The sequence below is a fragment of the Phodopus roborovskii genome, unplaced genomic scaffold (genome assembly GCF_943737965.1).
Source record: "Phodopus roborovskii unplaced genomic scaffold, PHOROB, whole genome shotgun sequence".
NCBI lineage: Eukaryota > Metazoa > Chordata > Mammalia > Rodentia > Cricetidae > Phodopus > Phodopus roborovskii.
This window is the reverse complement of record NW_026126407.1, coordinates 27,898,553-27,910,602: the sequence shown is the minus strand read 5'-3', so window position 1 is coordinate 27,910,602 and position 12,050 is coordinate 27,898,553. Positions and strand designations below refer to the sequence as shown.

The 12,050-nt window shown below is 49.1% G+C and overlaps 1 protein-coding gene across 6 annotated transcripts in view; it reads right to left on the bottom strand.

Moving 5' to 3' along the window:
• Tcf7 (transcription factor 7) overlaps positions 1–12,050 on the bottom strand; it is a 29,408-nt gene continuing 17,358 nt past the window's right edge. Inside the window, exons 4-12 of one of the 6 annotated variants that reach the window (XM_051180727.1) lie at positions 9,447–9,558; positions 8,401–8,491; positions 6,867–6,959; positions 5,682–5,801; positions 4,954–5,116; positions 4,747–4,854; positions 3,997–4,045; positions 2,901–2,973; positions 1–1,678 (exon numbers count right to left, since the gene is read on the bottom strand). In XM_051180727.1, the coding sequence (XP_051036684.1) occupies positions 1,393–1,678; positions 2,901–2,973; positions 3,997–4,045; positions 4,747–4,854; positions 4,954–5,116; positions 5,682–5,801; positions 6,867–6,959; positions 8,401–8,491; positions 9,447–9,558 (1,095 nt within the window). In that variant the 3' untranslated portion in view covers positions 1–1,392. Of the gene's footprint in view, positions 1,702–2,900; positions 2,974–3,996; positions 4,046–4,746; positions 4,855–4,953; positions 5,117–5,681; positions 5,802–6,866; positions 6,960–8,400; positions 8,492–9,446; positions 9,559–12,050 lie in introns of all 6 variants that reach the window. The other 5 variants (XM_051180731.1, XM_051180729.1, XM_051180730.1 and 2 more) reach the window with 5 other exon arrangements.

The following is a 12,050-nucleotide window of genomic DNA, read 5'->3' as shown; positions in this document are numbered from 1 at the left end:
TTTGAAAAACCCAGTAAAAAGTATCTTTATTCTCATTTTAAAAAGTTCTTCTATGATAATGCATTAATACAAAAATATTTTGGATACTACATCAGTGTGTTTTTTTTTTTTTTTTTTTTTTTTTTTTTCCTTTTTGAGACAAAGTCTCTATACAACTCTGTCTGTGATGGAACTCAGAGATTTACCTGCTTTTACCTCCCAAATACTGGGACTATAAGGTGTGCACCACCACACTCCACCAGTCTTTTTAATACTTATAACACTACACTAGAAACATGATCTTTGGATTGAGAAACCAGTGGCTAAAATAGAAACAAAACATTTTTTTAAAAAAGTGTGTAGAATATACGGATAACCCCCTTTCTTTGGATTCAGGCTATATACAGTGAAGAGAAAAAAAGTTAAACAAAAAAACTTGTTTTTCAAGGCTCAGGGTTAAGTTTGGCTCAAAAAGGGTTTCTAGAATGTGGCAAAGAACCATGCCCACCACAAGAGGTTTATGGACTCCTTGCTTTAGTTGTAACAGACATAGTTCTTCCTGCAGCCCTTTAGAGAAACTGAAGCTGGCCAGTTGTAAATGCTGAAAGATGAGCTCTGACAGCTGGGGTTTGCCCTCTCACAGCTGCCCAGGAGCTGTGACTCAGCTGACACAGATGAGCTAGGAAGGGAACTGGAAGGGTGCACACTTAATTTAGGCCAACTTCAATTTACTGACTAGTTTCTAAGGCTGATGAGTTTCTCAGAAAAGATTTCCAAGTCATTCTAATTAAAGCTGAGTACTGTCCACCAGTAGCTAGGGTCGGTGTTATTCTGTTGCCTAGGTTGGAAGGGCCTTAAGTGTAATCTATCCCATTTCCTCTTGCAAGCTCCTGAGAACATAGAAGCATCCTCTGGCCCAGCTTATGAACAGCAGCTGTTATTTGTAAACAGAGCTTCTCAGCTCCTTAAGAGAGAAGCGTTATTATTTAGATTTTTGTGGCTGCTGAACAACCACAAAGTCATTTTGTGTGATAAACCAGGTATTGGTCCAAGAAATAATGGCACAGGAAAGGTGTGGCAGAGGGCAAGAGAAGCATTTGTAGGGAAGGCAGCTGTAACTCGATCCAGCCCATCTGACCCGCAACAACCACCAAAAAACCAAAAGACAGTAGGGGCATCCAGCTAGCAAGATGTAAGTGGCTGCCATAGGCACCAGAATGCCCTTAGTGAGACATACAGTTGCACAGATCTGATCCCCACCACTTGAATTGGTGATCTCTGGTTCAGGGAATAGAGCAGCCTTTGGAATCTTCAGCACCTTAAGGACCCTTAGCTGGTTCCATGTGATCTGGTCTTGTTGCCTCCTCTTGAGTTAGGATTGGGCCCCTGGAGCAAGCAGGTGTCCTGTGCATGCTAGGCTGCCTGTCTCTGAGATTCCTGTTGCTGTACCTGTGTGTTGTGGAGGGTCTTTGGGGACTCAGGGACTGGAAGAGTAAGAGCTACAGAGCGACCTGAGAATGTTGGTGCTGGCTCCACTGGGCTAGCAAGCAGTTCTGTGGGGAAGTGGGACAGCAGAAGATATGAGGGTGAGTCCTGGGGAGCTGGGGACGGGGGACAGCCTAGAGCACTGTCATCGGAAGGAACGGGGCTGGGGCAGCGGCCTTCTCCGGGTAAGTACCGAATGCATTTCTTTTTCCTCCTAGGAATAGTGAAGAGAGTTATCTGTAAACAGAGGGTGAGTCCATAGTCACACACCACAACCAGAAAATGGCTGTCCTTGAACTGACCTGGGTAACCACTTTGTCCTCTCTCTGGCCTGGAAATTATGCCCATTCCTTCAGCCCCACCTGGCCCAGATCTAGGATGAGTGCAATTACACATAACAGCCACAAGATGGCAAGAAACCTTTTGTGGGTAGGCCTGTGGGCTGCTTCCTATTTTCCAGGGGAACTATCTCTTAGTTTGGGTCCTTGTTCCATGTCTACCTGCAGGGACTAGATAGGTTAAGTCAAGGGACTGTGAAGCTTGTGAACAATCTTGGTTCTTAAAACCAGGCTAGTGGAAGAAGTGCATGGTGACTGTTGCTTATTAATAACTTGAACATCCTAGGCAAAAAGTTTGTCTTTTGTTGTTTTAGATAAGGTCTCCCAATGTAGTGCTGGTTGGCCTGCTTCAGCCTCCTGACTGGGGTTACAGGTATATACCTGTCTCCAATCATAGTTTGTCTTCTAGGGATAGAGTCTCAGATTATTACTGAGCACACACCACACACACACACACACACACACACACACACACACACACACACACACACACACACACGTGTTCCTCTTAGAGTCTCAGTTTCCTACTGAGCACAACACACACACACACGTTCCTCTTTGCTTTTGGATGCTTCTCTCCCCCTAGTCTCTGTAACCTTTATGGTACAAGATGGCAAGTCACACAGGGCTACCTGAAGGTCAGACTATTTCCAGGAGTCTCTGATACCATTACCTTGCTTTTTTTTTTTTTTTTTTTTTTTTTTAAATAAGCAGGGATTTCATTTTAAGGAAATGAGGGAGTTTGTGGACCTTAATCACTCTGAGGCTGGGAGTAGGGGCTCTGGCCACCTAAGTGTGACAGATTTGTTTTCTGAGGATCTGGTAAACCTAACTGGTACCAAAAGCCACCCACTTGTGCATGCCTTTCTTTTCTTCTAGAACACTGTCTTTCCCTTTCTACTTGTCCTACCTAGACTAGTCATCTCCACAATCTGTGTTCAATGTTCACACATATTCTTAGGAGGCGTGGGTTCCCTTCTTTACAGGGCTTGGTAAGGGACTAACGGACCAAAGGAAGGGGCTGCAGACCCGGCAGAACATGTGCATGAAGGGAAGCAGCTTGAAGCAAAGGGAGGATGATGGTGGGGACAAACCCACCTGCACGGACCACACCAATCCGTCTGCTGGTTGAGGCCAAAGCGAGCACGACATTTCTTAGGCGAGCCAGGGTCTGCTCACAGCCATGCCAGAGGGGCAGAACAGGGCAGAGGGCGAGCAGGCAGGCAGCAGGGCAGAACAGGGCCCAGAAAGAAGAGGTAACATCAGTGTTAGCCAGTTACAGACACCCCATAGCCCCCATAGGCAGAATGGACCTCTCCGTGGCATAGCTGGCCCCAGGGGAAGCCTTAGGACCCAGAGCGAGGTTATGAGAAAAGGCAGTTACCCAGTTGGGCAAGAGTCAGTGGGAAGAATGATGGAGTATGGAGGGAGTCCTCATGCTACCCTCCCTTGGCTGATCATCTTTCTAGCAATGGAGGTTCCAGGACTGCACAGGGGTCCTTTAGGGCTTTTGCATTTTTTTTATCTTGGGGCTATCTGTTCCCTTTCCCCAACTACCCACATGTTTTAATGCAGTTTTTCCTCATTCTTGTCAATGCCCCATCTCCCTCTGGTCCATATTTCTAATAAGACTAAAGGTATAGCATAATGTTCCACACAGATGGAAAGAGGACCTGTTCGAGAAAGGTCTAGGGGACTTTTTCCTGTCCCAGTCTCAGGCTCCAGCCTTCCTGTTCGGGGCAACACAACTAAGAATATCAGATTGTCATCTAAAACACAGGACAAGAATGAGGCATACAGCAGGATGGGTTCTCTGGGCTCTCTGTACACTGCCAAGAGAAACGGGAACTAGCGATGGAGAGATCTCCAGGTTACCTATCAGAAGGCTATGTGACTATTGGGTTTAGATATGGAACCATACGATATTCATTAGCTTCTCTGGTGTAGCCTAGCTGGGCTAGCAAAGATGGCATAGGGGTGTATCACTATGGCTTCTGCTGGTCTGTGCCTAGGGTACAGTTACTTGTATGGGATTAGACTTCAGAGATGCAGGTTTGTTTCCAGAGGGCTTCAGGCCCTGAAGGTTCCTAGCTGAGTATTGTATTCCACCCCACCCTCTGGGCCAGAGTAGGGCTGTTCTTGAAATGAGAACATGGAGAGAGGAGCCTCTATTACTACTGAAACAAGGTCTCACCTGTGGTGGATTCTTGATGCTTTTCCCTTGACCTCCTCTTCTTCTTTCCCTGCAGGAACAAGAGAGATGGTTGGTTCTAGTAGGTGGACACTGGGTTACCTGCAATCTATTGCCTTTGAGATGCTAGGTCAATAGGCACCTCCTACTTTGGGGCTCCTCTTTCTTGGCTGTAGTTCTTGCAAAGCTATTGTAGATAGGGTACATTTAGGAGTCTTTCCCTTTCAATTCAATCTCCCATTTGAATACAGGGAGGGATTTCTAGGCTCCTTTCCCCTTCTTATCGTCTGGAAAATAAGATTCACTGGGACAAGTATAGGTTGATTGATGTTTATTTGGGAAGAAGTCACTTACACTTGGAACAGATTACTGCTGTGGGTTCCTGCTCCAAGGATGTTACCCAGATGCTCTCCACAGCCCAACCAGGAAGTAAGAGTGAGCTGGGGTCCAGGACTCCATACCCAATGGGTGTGGTCAGTGCAACAGGTGCGGGTGGGGTAGATATCTCACTACACCTTCTCACATGGCCAAACCAAATACCGGGCAACAGTCCCACTCATAAGTGAATGTATTCTGGAGTGGAGAACTGCCTTTAAGGGAAGTCCTTTTCTGAAATATTCAAGGGAGGTCTTGGGTTCTCTATGTGTTACTTTGCCTGTACCCTCAAGACAAAAACTCCCCTTCCCATGTTGAAGTTGCCACTTTGGGAATGGTTCCCCCAACCTCCCCTGTGGTGTATAGCTGGCCACTCACGTAGTTATCCCGAGCTGACCAGCCTGGGTACAGCTGCATGTGCAGCTGCCTTTCCTTTCGAGCCAGTTCATAGTACTTGGCCTGCTCTTCTCGAGATAGTGCATGCCACTGCAACAGGGAAGTGGGGTGGACAGGATATATTGTGGAGTTAGGAAGCTGTACTGGACTGAGGGCAATCCCTGCCAGCCCACTTGCCCATGGTCTTACCCTGCGACCCAGGATCTGGTTGATGGCAGCACTTTCCTTGAGTGTACACTCTGCAATGACCTTGGCTCTCATCTCCTTCATGTAAAGCATGAAGGCATTGAGGGGTTTTTTGATAGTTGGCTTCTTAGCCTCCTTCTCTGCCTTGGGTTCTGCCTGTGTTTTCCTGGGGTGCACAACCAGATTACATTACACTGCCCCAACAGTGACCATTATCTAATACCACCACACCCCCCACCACCCCTTTTGTTTTTTTTATGTAGGATTTCTCTGTGTCCCCCTGACCATCCTGGAATTCACTTTGTTGGTCAGGCTGGCATGGAACCCAGAGATCTGCCTCCCAAGAGTTGGGTTTAAGGCGTGCACCATTACTGCCCAACTCCTCCGCTCTATGTAGTGGCTTGTAAGTAGAGTCGTCTAATTGCCACACATGAGAATACCATAGCCAAGTGGGGAGAAAACAGAGACTCATCCTTCTTGGCCCAAACAAAATTTTTCTTTCTTGTCTTTCCCCCCCTACTCTTGCTTTTGAAGATTACAAAGCACAGCAATGGTCAGTGCCAGAGCCACCAAACAGCTTGGCAGGGCTCTCCACTCCAGGCAGTCCTTTAAGATGATAGGAAGAAGGCCTTGAACCTGGTAGGAGGCATGTATATCCTGGCTGACCAAACTGCACACCTGCCTGACTCACACCTTCTTGTTCCCTCCTCCCAGCCTGTGTTTTAACTCACGGGCTTCGGTCATATGGCTGCAGCTCCTGCTTCCCTGGGGAGGGTACAATGGCTGGGTGATGGATGGCTGCTGGGTGTCCAGGTACACCAGATCCCAGCATCAGGGATGGGTGGGTGAACCTGGAGGCAGGAGTAAAGGCAACACTAAACCAGAAATATGGGCTAGACTTTGAACACATATGGAGGTCCCTGCACAGAGGACACAATTGACATACTTTATACCCACTAGCCTGGACACGGTACACAAGAAATGTATGCACAGACACTGCAGAAGACCCACATGTGTGCTATTCAAGTGGTTATCAATACTGCCCCTATCCACATGCTCAGGAACCTCTGAGTCTTTTTTGTTCTCCCACTTTGCTCCTCCAGGCACCTTGCCACACAACAGACCAACTTTTTAAAAGAATGATGCTAGCCCACTTCAGCTCAAGTTTTCCTGATACTGCTCAGGGCCTTTAAAACCCTACCTAAGCACCTCTATTACATCTCTTATCCCATCTTCCTGCATTCCTGTCACCGCCACCCCATCCCTAAGCCAGCTCAAGCTTCTCTGTCTACCTTTCTCAGGAACTGCCTCTCTGACCCATCATGGTTTGTTGGGGTCTTCTTGGGGCTTGTCTTCAGCCAGGTGGCCCATTCAGCTGTTGTGCTGTATCTTTAACTCCTATTGTGGACTGCTGAATGCCTTACTATAGCATGCCTGGCGCTATGTCTGTCACTAGGAGGATAGTAGGGGGCATATGTACACTCACCCCTCTATACACATCTTTCCTGCTGTTGTATGGAGACTACTCTGCCCTTTGCTGCTTACCAGGTGTAAGAACTATTAGTAGACAGGCTCTAGAGGGCAGGAGCTAGGAACACTACCTTCCAAGGTGCTGCCTTAGCTTAGGAAGAGCTCAGAGGATGCCTCAGTAGGGGCAAACAATAGAGCTGAGTTAACCACATATGCTTTGCTGTCCTGGCTGCTCTGGGATGCTCTGTCCAGTGTGGCTTGGGCTGAGACTCTTAATTCTAGTTGTATCTTCAGGTACAGAGCAGCATGGGACTCCCAAGGATACAGACAGACAGATGGACAAACAACTAACACAGGGTAAGCACTGGCCTGAACATAGCCCTGTGTGGGCACTGAAGCCTGGGCAACAGGAAGCAGGAGCCTGGCTGCAGGGATAGGGGACTCACCTGGGATAGGGGGCACCAGGGGCTGCAGTGGGGGCAGGGAAGTGCTGTCTATATCCGCAGGAAGGGGACAGGGGGTAGAGAGGAGGGCTGGGCCTGTGGTTGGGAGAGACAGCTGTTAGCCGTCTGACTGCTAGCCAGACATGGGGAAGGACTTCTGTAACTTGTGCGGTGGGACTCATGTACAGTGAGTGCTGCATGTATCTGGCAGCCTTCTCCCAGAAGCTGGTATGTGTCCCCTCTACTGACACTGTCTGGATTGCTCTTCTGCCCCCATCTGCCTGCTTCAACTCTTTATTTTTTTTTAATGTGTATGACTGTTTTGCCTATATGTATATCTGTGCACCACAGGCATGCCTGGTGCTTTCCGAGGTCCAAAGATGGGATCCCCTGGATCCATCATATGGGTGCTAGGAACCAAACTGGGGTCTTCTGGAAGAGTAGATAGTGCCCTTAACTGTTGAGCCATCTCTTCAGCCCTGCTTCAACTCCAAAGCCTCAGGTTCCCAAGATGAATGAGGTGCCTCTCTGGGCTCCTAGAGTCCCAAGTCAAGAAGTGTTGACAGTGCTTCATAACTATTGACTTCTTGCCTGGCTGTCTACTAGACAGACTTTGTTCTGAAAGGGCAAGGACCTAAGGTCACAGTCATCTCTAACAGTGTTTCTCTAGCACTCAGATTCCTTTGTAGCACACACAGGACTTAATGCAGAGGGTAAAAATGTCCCATGTCTCACCTACAGCAGCTAAGAACAAAGGTTCCCTTCCCTGGGCCTACATCCTTCTCCAGATACTCAAGATTTCCTGGTCTTTGAAGCTTCAGGCCTAAAGGACTTGGGAAGGCTGTCCAGAGAGTAGCCCTGGCTCCATCAGGCTACTGAGCTCAACCTTAGTCTTGGGGGTAATCACGGTAGAATGGAACTTTGTCTAAAACAATCTGGAAACAGAGCAGTGTGCTGATGATGGATAACAGGTAAGTGAAACAAGGTAGGTCCAGGTTGAAGGTCTGGCCTTCACTGCCTTCTTGGGAAGACAACCTTTCCTGCTACTGGTTAGAGACCTATTCAGTTCATACCAGTTAATGAGTAAAAGGCTGGCCAACTGGCTTGTTGAGACCAAATTCCAGCTGAGAATAGACTGGTCCACAGTCAGGCCTGGTTTAGCCTTAGCAGACCCTCCCAGTAGGCTGGTTAGGAGTATGGCTCAAACACCAGACACAAAAGGACCCCGTTCTTCATATAGCTCTGCTAAAGGTGGGTCAGACCAGCAGCAGACACTGAGGCCACCAGGAAGCTACCTGTCTGCTTACCAGGCTGCTGAGAGGCAGTAGCCTCTCTTGGTGGGGTTTATACACCTCCTTGCACATGTCTAATTTTCTTTCTTACCTTCTGGAGAATTTAGTTGGAATAGGGTTGTGGAAGTATGTCAAGCTACCTGGGGGATGCTCACAGTCACAAGAATTGCTAGCTCAGAGCCAGGTTAGGTTAAAGCATGGGAGGGCAGACACAGTGCCCCCTTTTTCTCTGGGGCCACACTTACCAGCTCACAGTGTGGGGGAGCTGTCCCATGCTGCCTGAGGTCAGAGAGTAAAATCCAGAGAGATCAGGGGTCTGCAGCGGCCTGTGAACTCCTATAGTGGAAAGGGGCCAAGTAAGCAGGTCACCCTCACCTGGGAGGTTGGGACATTCAGCAGTTACTATACCTGAGAGCTTTCCAAAGGGGTCTCTTAAGTTCCCACTTCCTTTTGCCAGAGGCCCAGATGTCAGCTGGTTTGTTTAGAACTGTCCTAGGTAATAACAACGGCCTTCTGACAAAGCAAAAGGGATCAAGGACAGAGGTGCTGAGTGACTTGACTTAGGACACTGGCTGAACAGAGGCAAAGCTTGGAGCCACTCAGGGATGAGGTCAGACCCCACCAATTCTTGGTGCACTGGTGCTGTCTTTGGAGCCTCTGCTTAGGAGTCCAGCCCAGCTCATTGGATAGAAGGCAGCCCCCTAGTCTAGAGGAACCTGGTGTGAAGAGCCAGGGCTCCACCCAGCCCCAGGGTGAGTCAGCAGGTTTCCCACAGCTGACAATGGTGGATTTCAGAATGACTTTGGCTGAGGCTGAGGTGAATCAGCCATCACAACCACCACTTTCCATTTTCTCACAGAGGAGAAAGGCCATGAGCTCTGCATTTGCTCTCACACTTGCACAGGGAGCCAGAAGCCTCATTCTGACCCTGTCCACCTCCCCGTGCCCTATGGTGCTCTCAGACTCAGTCCATTTTTCTGACTTTTTTTTTTTAACCCCTCTAAGGCAGGATCTTGTTTTTGTAGCCCAGGCTTGTCTGGAACTCACTGTATAGCCCAGGCTGGCCTCACACTTCCAATCCCCCTACCTCTGCCTTCCATACTACTTGGATTATAGGTGTGGTGTGCACCACCACACCTAGTTCCTTTCTGACATTTTCTTTAGGCCCTGGGTTTGCAAAGACCCAGCTTCTACTGTTATAAAATGTGAGCCAGCCTGTGTGGCCTCAGAAGCCAGGAACTTGGGCCATGGGTTCCCACCTCAGTGGGCCTCTCCCATCCCCTTCCCATACCTTGCTTCTGGCTGATGTCCGCAGGTGCAGGGGTGGGGTGTGGGCTGCTGAAATGTTCGTAGAGTGGAGAAAGTTGGGGGACGCCATGTGGGGGCTGGCCAGCCTTGTTATGCTGAAAAATGACCAGGAGGCTGGTGAACATGGAGTGTTCTGGGATGGGGACATGAGGGTGCACGCAAAACTTCTGTGAGCTCTGTGGTCACCCTGGCAGTCAAAAATAACAAGCTTTTCAGAAGAAGGCACTCTACACACCTTGTGTCCTGTGGCACTGTTTTCCTGTGCCCCAATCCTGCAGACTGCCTATGCAGTCCCACCTCCTAGTGAGCCTCTTCCAGGACATTCAATGTTTTTCCTCTCAGTAAGTCCTTCCTAGCTAGCGTCCTGCTCCCGGAGATCCCTCCTGATTCTATGAAGGCCAATGGCTGTCTGCAGCCTTTTCCCACCTCAGTTCTAACTGCATGTGAACTTGGGTGAGGTCAGGGGGTACCTGGCTACCCCCAGGGACAGCCTGTCCACACATAGCTCTTCTGGTTTCAGCTGCAGGACTTTTTTCCCAGTCAAATGGTTCTGTCAAGAGATGACTCAGCAGGCTGAGAGCAAGCACATGAGCCAGCCACAGGGAGTTGCTTGCTGCCAGGCCTGGTGTCTTCAGTGGAAGCCCTTACAGCCAGAGTTCTGGGGACATCTACGACTGAGGCTGAGCTTCCACCCAGACAAGCTTGTCTGTGGGAACGCTGCTGGCTGAAAGCACACAGAAGTTGCTGTTCACCGAGGCACAAAAGAAATAAACGGGACATCGTGGAGGAGGGCAGTGGATGGAACACCCGAGAGAAATCAGGTAGAGACTGTGGGCATTTCAGCAGAGCAATCCTTAGATCTTGGGTGTCCTCTCCTGGAAGTGAATGAGGCCTAGCACAGGTCCCTTGCTTGTTACTTGGCTACTGCAGCTCTAGGCTAAACCAGAGGGAAAGCTGAGCCTGAACCCCAGTGTAGCCAGGGCATGAGGCCTCTAACTGGGCGTAGCTCCAGCAGACCTCCACAAAAGTCCCAGTCCACCATCTTTCCCTGTATTCCTGCCTCCAGCTTGTAAGCTACACCTTTCTCTCAATTCTTGGGCTACCCATGCTTCCCCGTCTTAGACAAACAAGAGTTGATGTCTGAAGCTAAGTATATTGGTGGTCCTTTAATCCCAGAACTCTGGAGGCAAGCAAGTGGGTGAGTTCAAGGTCTGCATAGTTCCAAGCCAGCCAGAGCTACATAGTGTGTCTATTACGGGAGGGAGAGTCAGCTGGGGTAGCTATGAGACGTGTGGACATGTATTAGCTACCAATTACCTGCCCCATGCCAGGCACTGTGTATGTTTGTAAATTCCTCAACTTTAGGCCTAAGATGTCCCCAAACTGCATACTCTTGCAAGTGCTTTCTTACTGAGCTACATCCTCAGCCTTCAAATCAGAACCTTTGACTCTGTATGCTGTGGACTTCCTCAGTCACCAGACGCTCCATCCTTCCATTAACTGAGGACTGCTCAGAACAGACAACCTGTAGTCATTTTTGACCCTGACCCATGTACAATTTCACAGCAGATTCTCATGTTCTACCTTCAAAATCTAGACCTTAACCACTTCCTGCCTCCTGCCTGACCAGTCTAAGCCATCACTTCTCACCTGGACCACTGATCCTTTGTGCTCCTTAGCCAGGCTCCAGCAGACACAGACCATGTCATTATGCCTGACGGTCTCCTTACCTGGTGACAGACAGATAGCTCTGTGATCACCCCCTAACAGCAGAGCCTTCTACCGTGTATGCTCACAGTGCCCAGGAACCCCGCAGCACTCTTACCCAGGACTAAGTTTTGAGGTATACCATGATGTAAAGAAAGTTTGGAAGCTCTAGGCTTGCTAACCATTTACTGATCCTGTCATTCTAGGATCCTGACCTGGGCCTCTCCCCTCCTAAATAGGAATGAGAACCAGTCCTGCCCACTTCATCAGTCATTAAAAAAAAAAAAAAAAAAAAAAAAAAAAAAGCCTTGCTGAGGTCTTTTACAATTGGAAGCTTCCTGACAATCTTTAAGGCCTTTTTACCCTCATGGATTGCAAGACAGTGCCAGCCACACAGCAGTCTCATGGCAACTCCACTCCTTCGGGAGCATGAGACCTTGGCATAAGACACTGCACCATTCACTGCCTAAGGCCCAGTTTTTGCTTCCTGTGCCTCAGGTTGCAGTGCACCTCAGGCTGGGCCTAAGAAACCTCAGAGATCCAACTCGGCCTACAATTCCTGGTGTGTGTGTGTGTGTGTGTGTGTGTGTGTCCAAGGCAGTGAGGTTAGGATTGGGGGTCCTGGGAGTGAGGGGCCTGTTCTATCTACTAGTGTTTCCTGGTGTTTGGGGGAAAGCCTCATTAATTAGAAGTCTGCAGCCAAACCACAGAAGCACTGAGCAGGCAGGGTGGAGCAAAGAACCCACCAGCAGCAGCTAAAAGCCCTGAGAGGCCAGGGTTCCAGGAGGCCCTGTGGGCCTAGTTAGTCCTTCACCCAACTCCTCAGCCCCTTCCAAGCCTGATGATACTAGCCAGGGGCCACTGTCTGGCACAAGGCTCC